Source organism: Ursus maritimus, unplaced genomic scaffold (assembly GCF_017311325.1).
Source record: "Ursus maritimus isolate PB19 unplaced genomic scaffold, ASM1731132v1 scaffold_21, whole genome shotgun sequence".
Classification (NCBI taxonomy): domain Eukaryota; kingdom Metazoa; phylum Chordata; class Mammalia; order Carnivora; family Ursidae; genus Ursus; species Ursus maritimus.
This window is the reverse complement of record NW_024424564.1, coordinates 19942012-19968443: the sequence shown is the minus strand read 5'-3', so window position 1 is coordinate 19968443 and position 26432 is coordinate 19942012. Positions and strand designations below refer to the sequence as shown.

Here is a 26432-nt window from a genome sequence, read left to right as displayed (position 1 = left end):
AAGGAACTTATATTAGGAACTAAGGAATTCATACCTCATACATAACTGATGTTCCATTTTCCATTTGAAATTTACAGGACACATTTTTGCAGGTACCACAGCAATCATAATCACTTGGAGATGGAGTGTACATCTGGTGCTGGGTATAATGAGAGTACATTTAATTAGTCACATAACAATACCAGTATTTTTAATGAATCCATTCTGGAAGTGCTTCCCAATATAACTACATGCTCTCTCAGAACACCTGTAAGCATTTTAAGGGTTGAATTTGAGACACTTCAAATAATAATTGACTGTATATGACTGTATTAGAAAGTGAAGTAAATATTAACCTTTACCTCTAGCAGCCAAGATTCATCAAGCAGGTCAAGCAAGCTATATAGATAAATAGATAATAAGGCTCAGGATCATACACAGGGAAAGGAAAATATGCATTATATAGATATATTACACATTGATAGATTATTGAACTATTCAAGGGTATACTTTTAACTTATGCAGTATTCACTAGTTAAAACTCTACAGCTGCCATTTTATGATTAATTTAACTATCCACCAGAATGACTTAAAAAGAATACTTACAATGTCACATTCTTTTGAGCAATTCACCATTGTAAAATTCAGAGTGTGAAAGCCTGTATGGTTATCTTTTTCTTCCAGACACTCCACTGTATAACAAAAGTCCCCTTCCAGATACTTGATCATAGATTGGCCAGGATTCAATACTGATACTTCTTGAAATACACACACATCATCCTTTTCTAAGAAAAGAAAGTCAATGAAAAGTACTATTTTGAGTTTTTTATTAATCAATAAATCGAACTTTTATTGATATTTATGTTTTCATTGTGATGTGCAGTTTTTTCAAAACCAATAAAGATTTTTACCTCTATATATTGTTAATAACTCAAGAGTTTACTTAATAATGAATGTAGCACATTTATTCCTTAACATACAATAAGAAAGTGATCTGTAAACTCAACTCCTCTTTACGTTTGAACTGCCTGCAAAAGCTATACTTCATAGCAGATTCCAGAATTTTAGAATTATCATCAAGCTACTTGTTATTCTCTCTTCTGGAAACATAACATGGTAATTTGGGGGAGTAGATATAAATGGAAGGAAATCAAAATCAACACTAGTAGGGCTATTCATGGTGGCAGTAACATTTCATGGTTTTTAATGGTTCTTTTGAAAGAAAATTTTCCATTTTGTTGTGATGCAAAATAAATAGTCCTTGTCATCAAACTCGATGACAAAGGTAGATGATGCAAAGTAAAAGCATGTTAAGTTAGGCTAGGACAGTGATGAAGACTCAGCTCAGAAGCTCTTTGTGCCTTGCCAACAACTGAATTTAACCTTTCTTGCATATAAAAATGCAAAAGTTTCAAGCTGTTGAATAAAAGGTTTTTTATTAACCCACTAATACATAATATGAAGATTTGTTATTTTATAGAAAAATCAATTCTATGCTTTGCAATGTTAACATCCATAATGATAGAACAGTGAGCAAAAAGTCTCCCTTTTAGATGTCTATTTTTTAAAATATTAAATATATATATTAAAAGAACCATAGAATCAACTTTAAATTCTGCAAAACCTCTGAAAAACACATTCATTTTTCTGTCCCATTAACATTTTAGTCAGAACATTTAAAGATATTACAAAAGAGGCAACTGAAAAATTATAGTGCATTTTTATACTCAAAAACTGGCAAAATGGCTTAAGATGTGTAATACAACTCAAAGAAAATCATTTATAATTTATTAATAGTGAACAACAGATACCAATAATACTCATATCATTTAAAAGCTAGATAAAACATAGTTACCGCAGAGATACTGTACACATCCACAGTCACTCTGAAAGTTATGGTCTATTGCAGTAAATTCTCCCTGTTAGAAAGATATTATTATTAAATATGACTTATACAGCTTATTATATGACAATTATAAAAATATATACACAGTATAACATTTAGTAAGTTCCCTACCACACAGCCAGACACATATCAGGTGCTTAATAAATATTTGATAGTGAACAGGCTTTGATTAACCCAGTGGTCATTTAATTAGCAGCCTACAGAAAAAAATCACAATAAACAATATGATTATGGATCACCTAATCTCTCTAAACTTTAATTTCTTTATCTATTAAATGGGTGAAAGTAGAGAAAATGATCTTTATAGTCTTTACTAACTTGAAAATATTGTTGGATTCTGGGCTTCTAATGGATAATTGGAGATAAGAGAATATGTGCTAATCCTGGAAGTTTTGGTTGGTGCAGATGTTCTTGATCTTCTGTATAGAAGTGGTCCATGGTTCAGATGTTTGCATGGAGCAAGGCTCCTACAGCACATAAACCAGGAGCAGAAGAGTATAGCGGAGCGACTAATAGCATAGACTCAGGAACAAGGCTGCTCTGTGCCAATCCTGGCTCTGCTGCCTACTAGCTGTGTGATCTCCGGAAGGTTACTGAGCCAGACTTCTTCTCACTTCCCTCATCTGTAAAATGGGGATAATAACATTGCCTACCTCTTAGGTTTATTTAGAGAAATAAATGGGTCAATTCAGGTAAAGAACTTACAATAAGGAGGACACAAAGAAAAGGGTGGTATAATCTTTAGGTGTCAATAAATTGCTATCAAACCAATGCTCAAACATTGCCCTGTCAAAAATGGTATAGGTTCCTCTCAGTGTGGTACCAGATGTAAAGTTTCAAGAATTACATTTTTAAGTATTAATTTTTCCTGCGTGCATTTAATTTTCATATGATATCAGTAATAAGATTGAGTCCTTTTTCTGTTTTTTAAAGGTTTTATTTATTTATTTACTTATTTATTTGAGAGAGAGAGAGTGCAAGTTCAAGTGATGAGGCAGGGTGGGGTGGGGGGGAGAGGAAGAGTGAGAAAATGCCAAGCAGACTCTGTGCTGAATGCAGAGTCCAACGCGGGGCTTGATTTCATGACCCTGAGATCATGATCTGAGCCGAAACCAAGAGTTGGATGCTTTTTCTCAAGGCAAGATAGAGGTCTCTATCTCTCAGCCTACGTATCTTACCTCACACTTTGGTGCATTTATTCATGTTCTACCTAGCCTCTATCTAGAATAGTTCAACTCCTTCCATCCATTATTCTAACCTATCACTTTCTTCCAAACTTTTCTTGATGGTTAACTTTCCTAGAAAGTTCTCCATGAAGATCTGTACCTTATGGTTAACATTCTGAGTATTGTGTTTATTTTATCATAATAATTATAGCTAATACTTATTGAGCTCTTTCTATGTGTCCGGTACTATCCAAGTACTTAATTTGTATTAACTTATTCATATGATATAGGTACTGTCATTCTTTTTATATTGCAGATGAGGAAAGTGAAGCACAGGTAAGAAGACTCCAGGCCAGGAACAAAAACAAGGCAGTTTCAACTTGCTTTTGTTCTTGTTTTGTTGTATGTCTGGGCTATAGTTTCTAAAGGAAATGAAAGAGTTATGACAGAGTAGAAAGAATAAAGAAATACGCAAAAACACACACGGACATAAAACAACCCTTGGTTTGAGTCCTAAAGATCTCCGTCAATCATTTGCTCTCTCTAGACCTCAACGTCCTTATTGACAAAGTGTTCATAGATAACTCTTAAGAAAGTACCAACAGTTACATGTTTATAACTCCTCCTCCTTCACAACAGATGCATCACTGGCACAATTTCTCGAAGAATCCATGGGGACACCTCTCAATATTGAGATAATCTTTCTTTCAATGTTTTGCTTCATTTTAAGACCAGTGAAGTTAAGAAAATATAAGGCTAGTATATTCAATCACTAGTGGGGGGATAAATGGATTGCATTTTCTTATCTCAAGTAAATAAAAAGGGTTCACTGCTCCCTGATACCAGAGCATGTTACTTTAATCTACTTCAGTATAATTTAATGAGGATAATTTCATTAACTCTGAGAACTCAGAAATTAGGGGGATAAAGGAAGAACAAACTAATTTAAATAATACGACAATTCAATCAAAATATGTGTTCTTACCACTTCACAAGTTGGCATAACAAGGTTTTCACAGCTACATTCTAAAAGGCAAAAATCAACATGATTATATTGGTCAGAATATATCACTGTACTGTGATAAAACTTCAAAGTATGAAAATTAGTTACCGCAATGCCATGTTGGACAACATTGACCAGATACATTTTCTTTGACAAGCTTCATATCCTCTGCACAGTTGAGTAGTGGTGCAGGACAAAGATTTGGGTCACAAACTAAATAGAAAAAAATTCCATGGATAAAGATTAGCTTCTCGTAAAAGCTTGTCCTTGCTACCTACCATTTAGTTCACTGCCATTGCTGATGTAATGCATGGACTCCTATCTCTCCCACCACTCACCTGTCATATATTGTTGGGGATGGAATATATGACTCCCAAGCATGTACAACAGTAGTAGAACTAGGACAGCTCAGCAGGTGAAGAGCCCTGAGAAATGCCAGGTGTGCAAGAAGAGAAAGGAAGTAGAGAACCTATGGAATCACCTGGAAAGCTAGAAATTCTAGGATGATGAGAAAAGTCATAGTAATCTATCTTGAGGAGGTAATGATATTATCCAAGAAGAGCTCTTAGACGTATAAAAACATTACATATACTTAATACATATTTTACATGCTAGAATTCAACAAACATCTGATATAACAGTGTAACTAAGACTCATGGGGCTTCTCAAATATTGGACACATCTCAATATTTTAAATTATTTAAGATATACTTACCACAATAATACTGTGGACAACAGAAATGTGTGGTATTAAGATCCACAGTGAGAAATTCCCCATCAGTACATAGTGGAATAGGTTTGGTGCAAGATTCACAAACTGAAGGTAAAACAAAAAGCCCGAAGTCACAGCTGAGCTAAAAACTAATTATTAATTTGGATTACTACACACGTATAAAAATCAACATGAAATAATGTTTAATAAAATAGGAAACAGGGAAAATAAGGCTTTAACAGACAGATCTCCTTACTTGGTCATGAAAACAGTACTACTAAGTATATCACTATATGCTTTCCAAGCTCAGGGACAGAGAAAAACACCGTCTTACCAGAAATACAGAGCAGTAAGATTTCTAGAGCAACTTCTTTTTCCTAGGATCAAAATGTCATTGGTTTATTTACTTCAGTTTTCTGAATTTGCTACCCTTGATAACTCCAATTTACAGAAAAGAATAATAGAGTAGGCACCTGTTCTTTTGGGCTGTTCAGTGTCCCTTTCCCACTTCAATTACACTTCTCTGAAAGACCTTGACGAAATGTCCCACCCACGCTGTCTTGGAATGACTCTTAATAAAGGTGCCTGACTCTCAGCAGGCCTCTGTGTAGTAACAACCCACATTAGACAAATCAGAATCTCTTTCTATGGCATTTGAATCATAAACAGAGGCACACTGGGGCAGGAAAGAGATGCTGCTGACTCAGTCATTAGTGACCGCCATCTGGAGTAGCTGGTGTCTCTCCTTCCCAGGGCTTGGTTGTTCTGCTTCATCTTGATCCTACAAAATCTTGATCCCCAAGCCTTCCAGTAATTGGTTGTGTGTAAGCTAGCCCAAATCAATCCATTTTGCCACCTGCACTCAAAGAATCTTAACTGGTACAAAGAGATGTGTTTTGATTTCCATAGGTACATCTGAAACCTACATTAATCACCATGCTTTGATATGAAAATTCACTTGAAATGGAAAATAGAGAACTTTTTATTTTTCAACGTCCATTTCATCAGACAGTCTATATGGCTTCTGTATACTCTTTTTCCAGACACCTTTCATTTCTACCATTCTCTTCCATCATCCCCATGCTCACACATATATCACACATGATACATGAAATGAAGTTTTAAAGAGGTACTCCAATGGCTTAGCAGAGTCCATTATTTTAGTTGGCTTTTCAAGGAAAGCCAAGGCTAAATTTTTCTTTAAAAAAACTGGTACTAGCCTTATTAAAGAAAAAAAAAACTTAATTATATTGTCTTGAGAATGTTTTGACTGATATATATAGTCCATATATATAATAAGGGAAAGTAGTGCTAACTGTGATAATTGTCAAGTCATTTAAAATGCCATACCTTCTTTTCAACTGTTCTTATTCAGTTGAATTCCTATCAGTATATCAGCAGAATATTGGTTACCATCAGTCCCATGAAATTCATATCAAATAAGAAATTTTCCCTACATTCTCTCTTTGGTTCAAAAAAGTTATCTTACAGAACACTCACCACAGAGAGGAGAAAAACAGCAAGGCTCTTCCTGTTGAACCTGAATCATGAATTGGTCTTCTCTGCATTCTGGTATTGAAATACTGGGGCATTTCAAGGGGTCACACTCTGCGGAAACACCAAGGTATTTGGAAATTTGTATAGAGTGAAATGATAAAATAAATAAAGTAGTATGGTTTAGTTCTCTCTGAATTTACATATGTCCTGCTAACTCAGTGTGTGTTTGGTGGAGGAGGGTTCGCACACAGCACCAAGTAATTCTCTAGACACCAGCTGGGTGTCTTACAATTCAACCCAATTCTGACACTATCTACAGATGCCAGTTACAAGCCCCCCTTGTTACCTGTACCCTTTCTGGCTGACTGGCTATTTCAGATGCTTCCACAACCTCTTCCTTGGGTTTGATTAATTTGCTAGAGCAGCCAGCAGAACTCAGAGAAACATTTAACTTACCAGATCACCAATTTTTTATAAAAGAATATAACTCAGGAGGAATAGTCAGATGGAAGAGACGCATAGGGCAAAGTATAGGGAATGGATAGAGAGTTTTATGCCCTCTCAGAGCCCACCAGTCCCTGAATTTCCTTGTGTTCACCAACCTGGAAGTTCTCTGAACCTCACTCTCTTGTGGGTTTATTATAGAGGCTTTATTACACGGGCATGATTGATTAAATCCTTGGGACTGAAAAGTTCTAACCCTCCAATCACAGGGGTGGTTGCCCTGGCAACCAGCCCCCCATCCTCAGATTAGCTAAAGGCTTTCCAAAAGGAATCATTAACGTAACAAAAGACACCTTCCCAGATCTCCTCATTTAGGAAACTCCAAGGATTAGGAGCTCTGTGCTGAGAATAGGGTGGAAGACCAGATACCCATTTCTTATTATAAATCGCAGTATCACATCTGCTATTTCCTATATATTTCTGCTAATAAGATTTTTAAGATGAGTTAATTATCTAAATCCATGTGTTAATATAATATATAAACTTAAAATTTAAACGTACATATATGTATAAAGAAATTACAAGTTAAAAAAGAAGTATCTTGGGGCACCTGAGTGGCTCAGTTAAGCGTCTGCCCTTGGCTCAGGTCATGATCCCAGGGTCCTGGGATCAAGCCCCAAATTGGGCTCCCTGCTCAGTGGGGAATCTGCTTCTCCCTTTCCCTCTGCTCCTCCCCCCAGCTCTTGTTCACTCCCATTCTCTCTCTCTCAAATAAATAAATAAAATCATGAGGCGCCTGGGGGGCTCAGTTGGTTAAGTGTCTGCCTTTGGCTCAGATCATGATCCCAGGGTCCTGGGATCAAGCCCCATGTTGGGCTCTCTGCTCAGCAAGGAACCTACTTCTCCCTCTGCCTCTGCCTGTGTGTGTGTGTGTGTGTGTGTGTGTGTGTGTGTGTGTAATAAATAAAACCTTAAATAAATAAATAAATCACTAAATCTTAAAAAAATAACTATCTTTAGCAAGACAACTCCACAATATTTTATAACAAATCACTTTCTTGTAGATCCAAAGAATGAGAATCTAATCCACTATTCTGAACAAACAATAAACCTCACTCTTATTTTTCCTAGTTATTACTCACCACATTGATACTGTGGACAACAAGAAAGAGGACTATGGCCAACAACCAATTTTTGACTCTCTGTACATGTTGGAATGGCAGTTTCACACAAGGTCATGTCACATCCTGGAAATAAGAAACAGAAGCACTAAAATATTAGTGAATATAACTAAAATCTGGGGTCCTAACTCAAATCAGGGAACTGATTCTCACTTTGCATGTTTTTACACTGCAATTAAACACATTCAGCTTATAAATGGGTCTTATGTGAAAAGGTAGCAAATTTAAGGTTTATTCAGTATGGTCTTTCACCCTCAATTGTCATAAGTCAAAGATTCCCAGAACCTTTACCTTGTCACATATTATTACTATTAATTGCTTATAGCCAGAATTTTGCATGTGTGTTTGTAATATCAGCAAAATCATAATGAGTAAAGACTTGCTTTGAGAAGGTAGAAATGATATTTATGGCCCTATTTCTGTTTTTACCTCAGCCGTTTTGTTTACCAAACATTATGCATGCCCTGTTCTTTTCACAAATAATATCAACATATTTTGTGGCATTGACGGATGGGAAGGCTTCATTCAGCCTTCACACATACCGCAAACTTCCTTTGAACAGCAGGTCCACTTGTCAGTGATGCTCAGGACGACTTCAGCTTCTCGTTCACAAACTGGAGAGGGCTCTTCATCACAAGCCGGTTCTATAGGAATAACACTCCCATTCTCCAAACATTTGTAGAGGGCACATTCGTCAATGCCCCCATTCCAAACCTCCCCAGCAGTGCGAGGTTGGTCTTCACTATCCGTGCATGCTTAAAAAGATGGACAATGTTACATCACTTGTAACCCGGCCACTAAAATAAATCAGGCTGTGACGTTTGGATTTCAGACCATGACTTGGCTCAGCGACATAGATAACACGTCACAGATTTATCCTTTCTTATACTCCTCTTTTTATCGGCCAGTAGCTTACATTTTTCTTCCATGAAATTTGTAATGTAGTCTACAAAACTGTTTTTCCCTTCTACAACTATCTGTAAATTGTCATGTCCTCTTCCACACATAAGATAACCTGTTCATTGTTTCTTATTCATTTTGTCTTTTAATAGGACTTATTTCACTTGAACAAATTCAGTAAAACAAATATAAGTTAGTTTTAAAATATTAACTATTCAAACTGAGTGGTATTAGGGAAAAAAAGTCCCTACCACACAGTTATCATTTTTGTCATATGAAAATTCAAAACATGTCTGCTTTAAAATCTAAATGTGGGAAGTAGCTAATCGTTGAGTAACTTATTATTTAGTGATTATGTAGTTTTATTATTGAAGTTTTACTTAATGATAAATACAGTCCACTGGTAGTTCTTTTAAAACTGATAGAGATGAATATAGTAACCACCATATCCCCAGCCTCAAATGAACTTCTTTTGTATTATTCTCCTTACTATCAAACCAACTTCACAGATCCCTAAAAAAACAAACATGCCTGTTTATTCTCAAAGTCTTCTACAAATACTTTTCTCAATGGCAAACACAAACTTGTTTCAGGAACTATATTTGCATTTCATTTCAACTTGCCCATTCTCTTTCATTATTAGCTTAATTTCTTTTCCTCTAACTGTAATGTTAAGCTCTGTACTGCAATTTTCTCAATTTTGCACTATTTTCATCTGCAACCACCATGGAGACGATGAGTCAGAATGAAATGGTTTGAAAATGAAAGTAGAAAAATTAAATGTTTTCTCCCATATAATAACACTATCTGACATTTCTTGAGAGGTTATTTTTCTCTAGGCACTGTTGCAAAATGCTTTGTATTATTTATGTATCCCCACACTAACTTTATGGGATAAATGCTATTATTTTCCCCATTTTACAGATGCTAACCCAGGCTCAAAGAGGTAAAGATGAATCACTATTACATGAAATGATTGGAATTTCAATTCAGTTCACATCCTATGCTCTTAATTCTTAATTTACCATACCCTTGCCTAGTTATTACAGGCATAGGTAGAGATTAAAACACATCATCACTGCATCACTGTAGGGGGGTGTTAAATGGGTGATGCGGATTAAAGAGGGCACTTGTAAAGAGCACCGGGTGTTGTGTGTAAGTGTTGAATCACTAAATTCTACACCTGAAACTAATAATTCACTGTATGTTCACTAAGTGGAATTTAAATAAAAACTTGGGACAACAACAACAACAAATCCACATCACCACCAAGGCATCTAATTTGGGTAACTTCAACTGAAATCATATTAAAATCAAACTACAAACAAACTGGTTTTCTTTCCAACACCTAGGGGACCTGCTGACCAGTCTTTCTCAGCACATGTCCCCAAGACCGAAAAAAGCTTTATTTATTTGCCGAGTTCCTAAGCAGTCATTTTGCACACTCACTCTGCTGCTTACCGCATTCTTGCTCTGGAATGCACTGAATTGAGTCTGGCCTATGAAGGATGGTTCCATTTTTGCACACACAATCTTCTCTTAAATTCAGGCATGAGGAATGTCCATAGAACCATCTGTTCAGACATGTTCTTGCTTCACAAGTCCTCACACAGGGTTGATATTCCTTCCCCTCTGGGCAACTCAGAGCTATGAATAACAGAGGACAGAATTTGCTAATGATAAAAGCCACCTATTTGGATTATAGTAAAAGGAAGAAATGTCAGATTTCTTTCGGAAAATGAATTTTGCCGATTTCCATCTCTTCAAATTTCATTTTTCATTTATTATGTAACCAAGAACTAGAAACAAAATAAGCAATATGTATTTTTGAATATCTTCCAGGGGTCCAGCTGGCGTTATATGTTATGTTATAGTAAGAAAAGCTCATCTGATTTGTAACAAGTAAATATGATCAAGAGGCAGCTCAAATCTGCTTGGCATAAATACGGAGTCAACTAGTATGAAGTTACTCCTCTGCATAGTGAAGAGATACAACAGTTCTACTCAGAATAAGCACAGAAATATGCTTTAAGTATGTAACTCAAGCAAGCCATAAAAAAGAAAAATGCTGTGTGTTTAGGTTTAATCCTTCACTGTCAAAAGAAGCTACCATTGCTGAACAGTTTCTAAATGATGTTTTAGAAAATTCTTTTGATTCTCAGTGATCTTAAAAAATCATACTGTTAAAAAATGAACACACAGCTGGTAGGGGTATAAATTGGTAAAATCTCAGCGGGGAACAATTTGATGGTATCTATTAAAATTAGAGATGTCATACATTTCCTATGAATCAAGCAACCCCACTCTTGAATAATGATTACCTCTGGGAGCAAAGAGAGGTAAGGGATAGTAGAACATACCAGGAGCTGCTTTATTTCTGAAATGAAGTCATGTAACTGGTATTTGTGATATATTTTCCTTTCTATATGTATTTTACTTTTTCTTCTAGGGAAAATGAAAACTTTTATTTTATTTTGGAATATTTCACTAATATTCATTTTGACCATATTTTTACCACTTAATCCATTTAATTGCTATTTCTTAAATTAAATTAACAGTATTTTCTACGAAATGTACCCAGGACTGGATATAGGTTTAATAAAATTTTTATGAAAAGAATTATAACTAGATGAGAAAACATGAGCCTCATAGATAAAAACTGTCAAAGAATACATATAAAAGAAAAAGGATTCACAAACGTGTATTTGGTAAAAGACTGAACCCAGATACTGATCAAAGAAAGCCAGAAAGATTAGTTTCCAGGAAGTGGATACTATGTCAGGAAAGGAGGAAAAGGGAACAGAAAAATATGCGTCTTCTTCACAAGCTAGGAGACAAGCAGGGGGGCAAATGAGGCAGGTTGAATTGAGACCAACAAAATGTGCTTTGGGATACAAAATTAAAATCCCTGTTCAATCCCCTGTGATTTCTTCAATATTTCCATTGGTTTTGCTGACTCCTATTTTGTGGACTAGGTTTTTTTTGGGAGGGTTGAGGCTGGACCTTAGATTTAGATCAAAATGAAACTAGACATTGCCTGTGTGGGAGAGCTGACCTCTACTTCTAGGTTACATTTATCTGCATTTTATTCTTATGAAATTATTTTGTGCTGAAAAAATGAAAAGAAAAGGGAATGCAAAACATGGAATGTTATTTGATTGTTAGAAAACATTATTGAAAATGTACTACTTACAGCAGTAATCAGGTGTTCTCCACTGAAGACAGATGTCAAACCTGTTGCAGAGAGCCACGTATGCAGAAAGTGCATCACATTCATAGTTCCAAAAATAGGTATAATTGATCCACATCTTTTCACAAAAGTTCTGTGGTGAAACCTAGAGACACATTTTGCCTTGGGATAAGTTATGTTGTTTTATTTCTCTAAAGACCCTAAGTTCGTCTAAAACTATTCAGAGAATCCAAGGGTAGCAAGTTCATACTTATTATGGATCTTCCTTGACTTTAGATTCCAAACTTCAGAATCCTAGACGTCACCTCTGATGTGACAATATTTTTAAACACATTTTAGATAAGGTAAATATTGTCTGCACTAATCTACATAAGTCTATCTTATAAAGATGAAAAAGAAACAAAGTATGTGGACCTATCAAAATCTATTTCTGATATTAAACTTTGGGTCACAATCATCTTTTCCATATACTGAATGGGACTTTAATCTATGATAGATAAAACCAGAATTTCCTGAAGAATTCCATAATGATACATGGCATTATTTATTAAATGAGGTCATAAATGCTTCTCAAAAACTATGTATTAATATTGAACATTGAATAATTTATATAATTTGACATGCCTCAATTTAAAGACATTTCTTCCTACAGATTGTTTCATTTTGATTTAGAAATGTCTGAAATCTAAATAATTTAACTTGTAGCAACATCTATTCCAATTTTTCTCTCTACTCGTTCATTCAGCAAACATCTATGTGCAGATGCCAAATTCTGACACAGTTCAAAGGGCCAGATAAAAATACTTCATATTTTTCATATCCCATCCTTTCCTCTTCAAGGTCCATATCTATAAAGACCAAGATTCTACATTCTTTTAGTCTTCTTTATAGCATTCCTTTGGTTTCCAATACTTCACTTCACCAATACTTCCTGTGGTCAAGAGCAGCGTCATTGTGGAATCCAAGGAACACTGAGAGTTTCTTTCCTAAAACCCTCTCTTCCTGTGGTCAAGAGCAGCGTCATTGTGGAATCCAGGGAACACTGAGAGTTTCCTTCCTAAAACCCTCTCCTTGGACCTTGAGTGTACTTCATTCTATTGCCTGTTCACCTGCCCAGTGTCAGTTCCCCTGCTGCCTCTTATTCTGAGTGTTTCTCTAGACCTCATCCTCAATGGTCATGTCTACTAGCTACAAACGTTCTTCCTGGACTCATACCACTGTCTTGGGCATGTAAATCTTTTCCTCGGTTTTTTTCATAAGTTCAAGAGTTAATCATAAACTTACTACTTAAGATAGCTGTGAGCTCATATACAGTAAATGTACAGAGCAGATTCTCGCAGTTGTTGTTGTTTTTAAAAATCCATACACAAATAATTCCCCAAACCTGATCCCTGGCCTCCACTTACCTCCTCTGAGCTCCAGAATTATGTTTCTAAGCTTTTTCTGGTTTTTTTTGCTTTGAAATCCCATATGACTTAATTTATCCAAAGTTAAAAATTATTTACCTTTCCACTTAACCCACAAAAGCTGACTCTCCTGTATCCCCCATTCATATGTTCACTTATACAGGCTTTCATAATTTATTGAACCCCGACTACCTATCAGGCACCGTCCTATGCATGAGGAGTATAAAGATCAAAACACAGACCTATTCTCTGCCTGTGGATCTCATAGCTAAAAAAGGTCTTTGAATAGAATCCAAAGGAGTCACCACACTAAAATGAATCAGAGGCGGGAAGTATTCTGGCCGGAAAAACTAGAAGCTTAAAAGCCCACTGGCAGGAAAAACCTTGGAATATTCAAAGAGTTGAAAGGGGACTGGAGTTTAGTAAGCAAGAAGAGTGTAGCAGAGAGGAAGCTAGAGAAGTGGGTGGGCCAGAGTGTAGAGGACCTTGAAAGCCTTGATAAGATGGTTGTTTGGCAGCTACTTTAAGTGTAAGCGAAAGAAACTTCAAATAAATAAATAAAATCTTTTAAAAAATCATTGGTAAAAAAAAGAAAATCATTATGCTTTTTTTTAAAAATAAGATTTTATTTTTATTTATTTATTTGTCAGAGAGAGATAGAGCACAAGTGGGGGAGGGGTGTGGCAGGCAGAGGGAGAAGCAAGCTCGCTGCTGAGCAAGGAGCCTGACGCAGGACTAGATCTCCGGACCCTGGGATCATGACCTGAGCCAAAGGCAGACCCTTAACCAACTGAGCTATGCAGGTATCCCAAAAATCATTATGCTTTAAAATGACATTAAAATGATAGTAAACTGAGTTTTAAAGTGTTTATGTTTTTCATTTTTATATACCTGCTTTTTAAAAACCCATCTGCATACAAATCTCCAAGTAAAACTGAAGCTGCCAAAAAATCTGCCATTTTTATCCCATGACTTGCCATTCTTTGCCTTTCCGTGAGGGAACTCTTGGGGCAGGCTGAGAATTATGGAGTGCAGAACTTCATAGTCTAGCATGGGCAGTGCTGTGCAGTGAGCTCCTTCCTGCTTTGACAGTTCCCTCAGCTTCTTTCCCAGGCTCTTCCCCTCCATATGTCTTACACTCAACCATTTCAACGTCTTCTTAACACGCCCTTTTACACAAAACTTGTTCTTACACATATTGTCGTATCTGCCTAGGTGTTCCTTCCTCCCTCTTCTTTCCTGGCAAATTCATCCTTCTCAAAAAATCAAATATCTAAAGCTATGAGAAGTCTTCTCCGAACCTGCACTCCCATATACCTCCAGACCCTATATTGTCATGTATCTGTCCACAGGCTTACTTTCCCACCAGACCTCCTGAGAATAAGGGAGAGTCTTACTCGTCTTTGGATTACAGGAGTTTAACATGGTGCCTTGTAAGTGCTAGATGCTCACAGACTTCATTAAATGATACATGAAATGCTGTATTTGTCTGTCCTGTGTCCCTAACAATGGGTCTTTTTTTTTTAAATGATAGAGATTACTTAAAATATCTACTAGTCACATAAAGTCAGAAAGTTAGAGACAAATAAGGAATGTTTAAACTGAATATATGACAGGTTCTATTACAAGTATATGCCTAAGATGCGAGGATCATAGAGAATGGATAATATCCTCACTGTCTTGGTTTCTCTACTGGGTTATCAAGTGACATTGATTCTTTCTCCTAGAGGCTTTTATTCATAGGACATCATTTCATTTTTCTTGAAAGCTGTAGATACAGCTCTGAAAAACAAGGTAATTATCCTTCCTATCTCTTTAAGTCTATAAAAGTAAATGATTCTGAATTCCAAAGCACACGGACAGAAGGTTTGGGGCTAAACTATTCTCAGTAGAACATCATGGCAAGAACAGGAATTTATTGGCTTTACTCTCAACATGTCCAACATGACAGTTCTTGTTTATGGTTGCCCTTAACTTACTTTATTATGGCATGGGATGAAAACTCTTCTATTTAATAACTCAATGCATTGACTGCAGTCATGCTCAGTGCAATTCCTAACAGGTCGTCTTGTTGTTACTTCAAATGATTTCTCAATTTCCCAGCTCTCAATAAATAATTCTATGTCTTCCATATTTGTAATAATTGTGCCATTTTGCATCCTTAGATCATCATCTGGATCTTCGTTGCAAATTCCTAGAAAGATATGTGACATTTAGAAGGAAAAACTTGTTTCACTAAACCAAAGGTAGGCAGCAGAAATAAATCATCTTAATAATTGATTTTAAATGAATAAATTATTTACTGAACAAGGTACCAAATGTATATCCTTTCCCTTTAATGTTGATGGATTTTTTAATTATGTATCTGATTCTTTGATCAAATAGTACAAAGATGTCTTAACCAGATAAGAAAGAAAGCACGATCCTAGAAGTCAAGAAATGTGAGAAGATGATGAAAATGAAGAAAGAGGAGATTGACTCTGCTCCCACACTCCTTCACTATGACCGCTATCTCCTAATTGAAGAACTAGTTCTTACCTTTCCAAGATATTCCTTAGAGTAGTGGTCATTTGGTGATTGCCTCCCAGACATCCATTCCCCCAGGAAAACCCTGCCTGAAAACATTAAATTCTACCTTCAGGAAGTATCCCTGCCCCATCACCACTACAGGAGAGGGCCATGATCTGCGTAAAGGTGGTCCTTACTCCTGTGCATTAACAACTGTTACAGGTAATAAACCAGTCAGGTCAGGCAGTCACCTACACACATGGATACATTCAACATTTGGACAACCACTGCCAAACAGGATTTGACCTGGGAATTCTAAGACATAGACAATCTCCCTTCCTTAGGATGATGTGGCCTGTTGATCGTTACCATGCTTTGACCTGCCATACCCTCTAGCTTCCTGAGGAAGGCCAGAATGGGGACAGAGCTTACTTTTCATCCAGTGGCATGCAGAGCCAAGGGAAGTGCAGAGAAATAGCCCTGACCCTGATCTTACTTGAGCTGAATCCCACTCCACCTTAAGACATATTTTTTCTTAATCCCCAAGGCTCCAGCTATAAAAGATATAACTTGAACATTTTCTTCAAGTATCAAATCTTAATCCTCAAGGACGCATATTAAGATCATAAAGATTGCTGCTACCGTAATTGCCTTGTCCTTGTAAATGTACAAAGGACCAAAGGCAATGCAAAAACAAACAAATAAAAAACAAAACTCGAGTGAAGTGAACTATACTGTCAAGCAGCTACTATTTTTTAAGTCTAAACTTTCCTGGAGAAAAGGAAGTGCTAATAAAAACTTGTTTTTATTGCAGCTCCAGCCACCAGCCCTATAAACTTCACAGTGCTGTATAGAACAAGGTATTTGTACAAACCTCTCCTTCTGGTGTCCCTGCTCAATTTAGGTCATACTCATGGTCACTGCAACTTTTTCAGACCTGACAGCACCCAGATTTCCCTTTAACAAAAACCATCCTTTACCCACCATGGAGGTCATGAACTTTAGAGGGTACCCTCGGTTAGCAAAAAGGTGATCCTACCCCTTTCTCTACAGTGATTACTTAAGAATCCAGTTAGCAAAGTATGTCTGTAAATGCATGAGCTGACAATAAGTGAAGGAAAAAGATCCACAAGCTCAAACAGAAATCATAGCACGTAGAAATGATAAGTCATCAGAGAAAATATGCATTCCTAAAGTCTCTGAGTATTACTCAATAATAATTATTGATTTATTATATACAATCAATATGATACATACTCAAAAATAACTATTTCCACAGTGATAATCTTCAGTCCCCAAAGAACTCTGTGCTATGTTTAGCATACTATAAATAGGCAAGGAAAAACCTAAACCCTTTTAGCCAGACTTTGCATTAAATGCTTTAAGGAAGAACTCTGGGTGTTTTATGTAATTTGTTGAGGGAAAGGACTTAGTTTTATTTGTTTTTGCATTGCCAACACCAAGCACTGAGTCTAAACACTCAGAAGGTGATCCATAAACTTTTACTCAATTAATGTTTGGTGAGATTCAAGTAGATATATTTTACTAAGCTAACATTTATTAATCATGTGTATTAAGCAATGTGTTAAGTGTTGACATTAACTTTCACATTCAACCCAAACAACAATCTTGAAGGGAGAATGCTGCTATTCCCATTTTAAAGATGAGGAAATTGATGTTCACTTCAGAGCACAGAGCTACAAAAAGAATAGCCTCCATCAGATATCAAAGCCAGTATTATACTTTTTTATTTTGTTGTGTAAGTAGAGCTATTTCTAATTTGTTTCCTTTGGCTTATAACTCTTTATGTGTCTATGTAACATGGTGTGATATTAACCTAGGTATAAAGATACACCTAGACATTATACTTAATAATAAGACTGGGACAAATATTGAGAACATTGTGTTCCCTGTAACTTTCAAGGTAGCTTAAACAACTAAGTTTTCCCTTATTTCAAATTTTAACATATTAAGGAAGAAACAAACTTTTTTAAGCCTTTAATCTTTCTGTAACTCATATTTCTCACTTATAAATTAATACCAACTTATGAGGGCTATTGTTAGAATTGAATAAGTTCAAGTATATAAAATAATGTTTGGCACTTTATTAATGATTAATAAAGATGAATATAATAGGATATATATAGAATATAGAACACAGTAGGAGTATAAACAGTATTGCAATAGTAGTAGTAAATACGTATTTCCATTAAATATGCAAATTGAACTGTTCTTTCTTGCTTCTTAGCCCATTTATTGAAAGTCACTGCTTTCTTTAGTATTCACATGGGGAACTGGAAGTTAACATCACACCTCAAATATGAAAAGTGGGGCATCAGGAGCCAAAACGGTGTCATGTGAATAGGAAAAAAAAAATTAGAAGAAAGTGAGATTTGAGAGCAATGCTCACCACAGAGTCCTTCTGTGTAAGATGACAAGTTAAATCGAAAGCCAAAATGGATGTCTATGATCCCTGTAAGGTGAGCCCACTTTATGATTAGTCCAGCTGGAGTCGTAATAACATACATGGTACCAGAATCTTCTATGGACAGTTCTTGACTTGAAAAGGGCAGAGGCACAGCAACAGAATCCACTTCTACCTAAAATAACACAATGAATTTACATCTGTTAGAAAAATATTTATATTTCAACATACACTCATTAAAAGTAGAATTTGGATGATTCCATTTCTTCTTGTTGAATATAAACTATTTCCCAAGTTTTTAAAAATTTATTTCCCTGCTGCTGCCTCAGCTTCTCACAACTTCTAGTTCCTTTATTATTCCTTTGTTGTATCTTGCTATGTTCAGTGTTTGTTCTAACCTTGTTGCCCCTTATTTTCTTTAAAACTTAACTTTCTTTTGTATTATGTATGCTTTTCTGTCTGTTTCCCTCAATACATGTTGATTACACCATTATCTACTAATACGAACTTAGGGTAATAAAGTTATTTTCAGGATGTTTTCTTTAATCAGGTCCTTTCTTTGATCTTCTAAATCAGTGTTCAACTGTAATATTCTTCACAATTGTCTGTCAAGCTTGGTAAAGATTAAGTTTCCCAGAGATTCTATTTCCGAGGTTTGGATGGGATTCTAGGCTCTGTATTTTTAGCACGTACTCTTGGTAATACAAATGTAGGCAATCTGATGATTATATTTAGAAAAACACAGTTTTAAATAATGACAGAGACATAGAACCAGCAGAAACTGTTGGTCATGTCTCACCAACCATCCAATTTCTCATCTTTATCTCTTCTTCATACTGCCACCTGCAGGCTGAAATATCCTTACTCCTGCATGGTTAATTTCTGCTTTCTTTTAAGATTTCTCTTAGGTGGGATGCCTGGGTGGCTCAGGGGCCTGGGTTAAGCACCTGCCTTGAGGAGGGCACATATTGCATGGTGCACTGGGTGTTATATGCAAATAATGAATCACGAACACTACATCAAAAACTAAGGATATACTGTATGGTGACTAACATAACATAATAAAAAGTTATTATAAAAAAATTAAAAATAAATGAAAAAAAAAATCCACCCAAAAAAAAAAAAAAAAGGGCGCCTGCCTTAGGCTCAGATTATGATCCCAGGGTCCTGGAATCGAGTCCTACATTGGGTTCCTTGCTTAGAGGGAAGCCTGCCTCTCCCTCTGCCTGCCGCTCCCCCTGCTTGTGTGTGCTCTCTCTCTCTAACAAATAAAAAATAAATAAAATCTAAAAAAAAAAAAGATTTCTCTTAGGTGTCACCTCCTCCAAAAATACCTATTTGACCTTCCTATAAACTGCATTAAGTGACCTCTTTCCATGACACATTAGTCAAACTCTATCACTATACCTCCTATTGCTTTATAATTGGCAGACAATTACATTTAAGCCCCTCAAATACAGCTACAAGTTACTTGAGACCAGGACCTTGTTGTTTTATCATGTAAACTCTCAATAAATGATTCTTAAAGATTTAGTTTTCAAATGAATACATGACCAGAGATGAATTCAGTTGAAGCCAAAACTAAGTGCTTTGGCCCAAATGCTCAGTAAGAGCACTGACCAGATGTGAGTTTAAATTTATTTCCCACCCACTTCCTGTTAATGTATCAACCTGATCAAATCAAAGGTACACACAAATGCTATCATCCAAACAATTTCCCCATTCATATATTTTGCTTTACTTAAAATTAAGCTTTTAACACCTTACTATATTTTAAGTTCATTTTAATAATTGTTTCCAGTCTAGAATGTTTGGCCTGTGTTAAAAAAGACAGAATCATTTCTAGAAAGCATGTAACATCTCATTTTAGCAAAATCTTTACACATTATTTTCTTAGATTTTTGAGAGAACCATATAGGTGAAGGACCCAGCTTATAACTCAGTCTTCTCCAGTAAATATAGGTTCCTTGGGATAAAGGCTTTTTGCTATAAAACTAAATGGCTTTTTTCAATCTTTTGATAAAATATCCCTCTTCTTCGTTAAATATTTCTTCATTTTTTCTTATTTTAGCTATCACATATTCATTGCAAAGTTAACATCAGCACTTCAAAACTATTTTTCTCTTGGTGGTCTGCATTCTGGTATTTTTAGCTACTATGTTTTTCAACCTTGTGATCCCTCTTTTTTTACATCATTTCCACTTTGTCTAATTTAAAACACTAATGTTAGCTCTGCAACTAAAAGACTCACATTATCCAAGAGGGATTTCATGTTTTTGACATGGCTGTTAGAGTTAATCTCACAAGGGGAGAAATATTTGCAACACTTGTAACATTACGGAAGGAGAAATATAATATTAAGAAACACCGTTTTTTACTGTCCATGAAAACAACGATTAAACACAGTAACAATGAAACTCCAGTGATATGTTTAATTTCCACTGTTTTTGGAAATAATCGTGTTTAACATAATTTCTTAATTTTCTCCAATGTGAGGCTATCTTTTAACTTTGTGCTCTTACCTTTCTTGCTGCCCGATTAACAAGTATTTTATGTATAGATATTGTCAAATTTAACTTCTTAAAACAAAGTCCATACATTCTTCCGGAGGATGCCTTAATTTGAAAAAAAACATTAAAACTTTATGGAGTTAAACAAAACTTTAGCAATGAAGAGAAGGGATTTATGAAACATTTTGCAAATACTCACTAGCTTTCTAAGTGAATTTCCATTCTGAAAAAAATGTATAAAAAACACTTTAAAAAATATATTGCTTGACTTCTTAAAAACATTATTCAAATTAATATTACATGCCTCTAAATATATTCACATGAAACATTTTTTAAGTACTAGAAGATAAATCTCAGTGAGTTCTTGAGCCCCTTCTTGCTCTGAGAATATCTAATGTTGCAGTGTACATCACCTGTAGATTCATGAGGAAATGACACGAGAATGGATTATGACCTACCTGATTCACGGAACATTTTTCAATATGAGCAACTATAATTTCCCCAGGAATTCTTACTAAGATATAAGAAGCCATACTATACAATGCTGCATTGTTTCCATCAAATGTAATAATGCTCAGTTCTGACAACATGGAACACCGACCTAAAAATAAAAATGATAGAGAGTGGATTCGGTCTATTAATGAATTATTTGTATTTGTAGTAGTGATTGCTCCTTAAAAAAAAAAAACCCAACTTTTAAATTAGGTTATTACATTTGAAAAGAAGCAACTCTAAAAGTTGTATACTGGGAAATCAAATAATAAATTCAATGGAGAAAGTTCAGCAATAACTTTGGCGTGATGAGTGAGGTGATCGGTTAAAAAAAAATAACAATCTCCTCCTGATTGGAAAATTGCCTGCCCTGTAAGAAACGCAAACTTACAAGGACATTCCCACTCAGGGCAGCAGATATCGCTGTTCACTTGCACGGGCCTTCCCCGGAAACCACAGTCAGGCATTTCCAAGGCCTTTGGGCAATTAAGAGACCAGTTGTACAACTGCCACTCCATATTAAGGCATATATACTGGCTACAATTATAAACAGGATCAAATTGTTGAGGCTGTTAATAGAAAAGAAAATTAGTTTCCTTTTCTCTATTTTCAACAAATGTTTTCAATTAATTTTTTAATTCCCCATTCACATTGCCCATAGTGTACATTTGCTAAATATGAAAGCTTTCGAAAGATAATTTAAATGTCACTACAATTTTTGTTGATGTATTCTCTCTAAAATACTCAGTTTAAACTTAATTTAAGCTTTACCTTAATACTGATTTGATATCAGAATTGCCCATATACTCAGACATCTGAGGAAATTGAAATCTTTTTCTAAATTGACTTCATTAGTGTTTGCAAACAGACCTATACAATACATGACAAGCTTTCATATGTCCTGTAAAGCTAGTATATCATTATAACTTCTGTTAATGTCAGTTTAAAAAAAAATCACTACTTCATACTATAAATATTTCATTAAACATTCAACCCTCTGATGGAGGTACTATTATTTTTTCCTCTTTTATAGATGAGGAAATCAGGAGGATGAAGGTCAAAGTAACTTGCCCAAGACCCCATAGCTAGTAGGCAGTGGAGTCGGAATTTAAGTTCAGGGACTGTTACTCTGAAATCTGTGATCTTGACGATACCGCATCTCAGGGGATGGGGAAGAAAATCTAACATCTATTTAGCATCTATTATATGCCGTGTACTAATAGTAGATTATTTCCTTTGCTTCTCCCTGTACTTTGTGAGTCAATTTCTATCATTCCAATATTATACGTGATCAAAAACAGGGATAAGAGAGGCTAAATACTTTTCGAAACAGTGAGACTATTAAGTGAGTGCTTCCAAATTTAAGAGCCAAAGGGAGGCAAATAGTCAAGTCTGATTTTCCAAAATTTTCTGTGTACAATTGTATCAACTCCCAGTATTGACACTGCTTTCCGTTTAACCAGGAAAATGAAAGCAGTTAGACAAAAAAACTGCCTAAAAGAATCGATTCCTTCCACTCTACTGAAACTGTCTGAACAAGGTCACCAATGAACTCTACACTGCCAAATCCCAGGATCAGTTTTCAGACCTCAGCTTCCTTGACCTACTAACATAGTTAGGATAGCCTAGTATTCCATCTTCTTTAGTATTTTCTTTCCCTGGAAAATCTGCAGCTTTCTGATGTCTAAGAGCTATCTCAGTCTTTACATGGCAAAACTGAACTCTTGATGACACCCACACCAGACCCTCACTTCCCACAATTTCCCCATCCTGATGAATGCCAACTTTATCCTTTAATTGCTGCAGGGAAAGATCTTAGAATCCTTGACACCTCTTTTTCACTCACACCCCACATCTAATCTTTCAGCAAATTCTGTGCCCTCTATATTCAAAATACACCCCTAACCCTGGCATTTCTCACCATCCCCACTGCTATCCTCTGGTCCATGCCACTGTCATCTCTGCCTAAATTCCTACAACAGCCCCCTAACTGCTTCTGTTGACCCTTTACACCCTACTCTCCACACAGCAGCTAAAATGATTCTAAAGCAAATCAGATCATGTGATTTCTCTGCTCAAAAATATCCAGTGTCTTCCTTTAAATAATTTCATTTATTTCTTATCTTATTGCTTACTCACTTAATGGCCTCCTCATTATTCTTTTAAAATAACAGGTACTTTTTTACCTCTGGGCCTTTGCACTACTGGTCCCTCTGCCTGGAACCCTGTTTCCCGGTTCCCACAGCTCTTCCCACTGCCTTAGTTCTCTGCATGGCTCTGTTTTTGAACTTCTTCAGATCTTTTACTCTTAAGTTACTTCATCCGTGAGGTTTTTCTGAGCATGTCAGTGAAAATAGATTTATGTTTTCCTGAGCAATACCTTCTAACATTTTATATAACTAGTAATTTATTTTGCTTACTGGCTATCTTAGAGCCTCCAGTAGAATATAAACTCCATAAAGGCATGAATTTTTACTTGCTTTTATATTGTTTTATCTATGGTACTTAGATAGTGCCTGGCCAAAAACTGTGTTAAATAAATATTGGTGGAATGAACAGTTGGCTTATCAAACAAGTGGCAGGTTTGAAGTAAGAAGATAACTAAGTGTTCAAGTCTCAGCCAAGATAATTACAAGCTCTGGGGTCCAATGAGCTTACCTTTTTTGCCTGCCAATGCATCTTTGTTATCTGGCATAGTGCCTAGTGTATAATAGCTGCTTAATAAATGTTTTTGAATGCCCATCTAAAAAGAAGCCCACGTCAGTTAAATTTTTATTAAAGGATCACACTTAAGACCTCATTTGAGGGGCACCTGGGTGGCTCAGTAAGTTAAGCTTCTGCCTTTGGCTCAGGTCATGATCCCGGGGTCCTGGAATCGAGCCCCGCACTGGGCCCCCTGCTCAATGGAGACTCTGCTTCTCCCTCTCTCCCTCTCCCTCTGCTACTCCTGCCTGCTCGTGCATGCTCTCCCCCCAACCTTAAATAAATAAATAAATAAATAAATAAATAAATAAATAAATAAAATCTTAAGGGGAAAAAAAGACCTCATTTGAATTTTGTTTTTCTTAGTGTGACCAGAATCTAATTAGTAAGACATATTTAAACCAGTTAAGAAAATACAATTATGTCTGTGGCTCAGAGAGGGCACAAAAAAATTGCTAAAATGTAATGCATATTTCTTATTATCTTTGGCAAAGATAGACTAGAGAGCATAGCAAAAGAAGTTTAAGAGCATTTAGATAGTGATATAGAAACTAGAACAGATGAGATAAGGAAATGCAAGTAGCTGGAATAGATTGCCCAGCCCTACCTCACATTCCAAACCTGTCGTTGTTGGCGTTAGCATGTCCAATACAGTGAAGTCTGATGGAGTAATCATTTCTGGACCTGTTAGAAATGAAGATATCCTTTCCATTAGTAGAATGGTATCCATCAGGTATGGAATTTACATGCAGTAGAAACTGTGCTAAGGAATTTTATACAGATAATTTCATTTATTCCTCTAAGAACTTTGTAAAGCAGATAGCAATACTCTTATCATTTTACAGATAAGGAAATGAAGGTATAGACAGGTAAGCTAGGAAGTGTCAGGGCCAGAATTCACACTTGGAAAGTCTTATTCCAAAGCTCAGATTTTTAACCACCATTCTGTAGACATCATCACTGTCTTGATAGTGTCAACACAATTGTGTGAACAGGTAAAAATATCAGTATCACTAAAAAGTGCTCAGGAGTTACAAGTTTTGTAGATGTGATTGGTAAAGACATGTGTAAGGCACCTTCAAAAGCTTTTTGTTAGGACTAAAGTTATCTCTAAAGTAGTCAAATTCTGAAGGACCACAGAACAGCGAAAATGAATGGTTGAACTTTTGTTTAGCTATAATTAGTATCCATGGTTGATACTGCCTAAAAATGACTATTTCATTTCTTGTTGCTGCTGTAACAAATTATTACAGATTCAGTGGCTTAAAACATCACAAATTTATTATCTTGTGGTCCTAGAAGTCAAAGTCCTAAAAATCAAGGTATCAGCTGGGTTGCATTCCTTCTAGAGGCTCCAAGGGAGAATCTGTTTCCTTCCCTTTTCCAACTCTTTGGATTGCCGGAATACTTTGGTTCATGGTCCCTTTCTCCATCTTCAAAGTCATTGCATAATATCTTCAAATTTCTCTCCCTTCCCCCCTTCTCTGATTCCGTCATCCTGTCACCTTCTCTGACTCTGACGCTCTTGCCACTCTCTTATCATGTCCCTTGTTACTGCATTGGGTACGTATGGATAATACAGGATAATTTCCCCATCTCAAAATCCTTAACTTACTCACATTTGCAAAGTCCCTTTGCGGGTAAGGTCATATTCACAAAATCTTGGGATTAAGAGGTCAACATCTCTGGAGGGCCATTATTTAGTCTATCACAGTGATGTAAGAGAAAACTTACTTCTTCAGTGAAATAAATTCTCTAAGTAACCTTAATTTTGTGCTTATTTTGTAGTTTCTAATGTACAGAATAAAGAACAAAAATTCCCCATTCCTTAGTCCTCGGAGCAGTGTTCATGATATATAGATGTTGCATCTTCTAGAAAATGTGAAACTTAATACAGACTTAAATATTTTTATTCTTATCATCATAAACATTTAACCCATCAAAAGGAAACAAAGTTCTAGTCCAAAACAAGCACAGGATCATGGAAAATTCTAATGACTTGTAAGGATTAAATGTTTGCCAAGGGGTTAGTCTCATGCCTGGCAGGTACTAAGTACCTGATAAATGGGAGCCAGTAAGAATAGCGGTAACAGTGATAGTTACAGGGAAGTTTATATATGTCAACTAAACTTCAATTTTTAAAATTTTGTTTATTTAGATAGTTGGTTCAGAACATTTTCATTTAAAAATTCTCTTAGCATGGACTACAAAATCTGTAACTCCTATATAATGTCACAACAGCCACTTGCCTTTTTTAGCAGATAATTTAATTAGAAATACAATTAAACTATGATAATATAACCAAAAAAAAAAAAGAAGAAGAAGTATCTGAACTTTTCTAAAGTATAGTCTCAGGAAAAATATTATGTTTGTCAAGCCTTACTGTGAATAGATTTATCACACTCTTTCC

General features: G+C 35.8%; 1 protein-coding gene across 1 annotated transcript in view; it reads right to left on the bottom strand.

Annotated features, from left to right (window-relative positions):
- The window catches only part of OTOGL (otogelin like), a 124300-nt gene that overhangs the window by 7658 nt on the left and 90210 nt on the right, over positions 1 to 26432 (bottom strand). Inside the window, exons 38-55 of the mRNA XM_008710356.2 lie at positions 24630 to 24726; positions 21711 to 21888; positions 21286 to 21428; positions 21027 to 21050; positions 20840 to 20932; positions 18303 to 18492; positions 15364 to 15578; positions 11982 to 12123; positions 10250 to 10435; positions 8431 to 8643; positions 7850 to 7954; positions 6267 to 6374; positions 4770 to 4871; positions 4163 to 4267; positions 4037 to 4077; positions 1835 to 1898; positions 586 to 764; positions 35 to 139 (exon numbers count right to left, since the gene is read on the bottom strand). Of these exons, the coding sequence (XP_008708578.2) occupies positions 35 to 139; positions 586 to 764; positions 1835 to 1898; positions 4037 to 4077; positions 4163 to 4267; positions 4770 to 4871; positions 6267 to 6374; positions 7850 to 7954; positions 8431 to 8643; positions 10250 to 10435; positions 11982 to 12123; positions 15364 to 15578; positions 18303 to 18492; positions 20840 to 20932; positions 21027 to 21050; positions 21286 to 21428; positions 21711 to 21888; positions 24630 to 24726 (2290 nt within the window). The remainder of the gene's footprint in view (positions 1 to 34; positions 140 to 585; positions 765 to 1834; positions 1899 to 4036; positions 4078 to 4162; positions 4268 to 4769; positions 4872 to 6266; positions 6375 to 7849; positions 7955 to 8430; positions 8644 to 10249; positions 10436 to 11981; positions 12124 to 15363; positions 15579 to 18302; positions 18493 to 20839; positions 20933 to 21026; positions 21051 to 21285; positions 21429 to 21710; positions 21889 to 24629; positions 24727 to 26432) is intronic.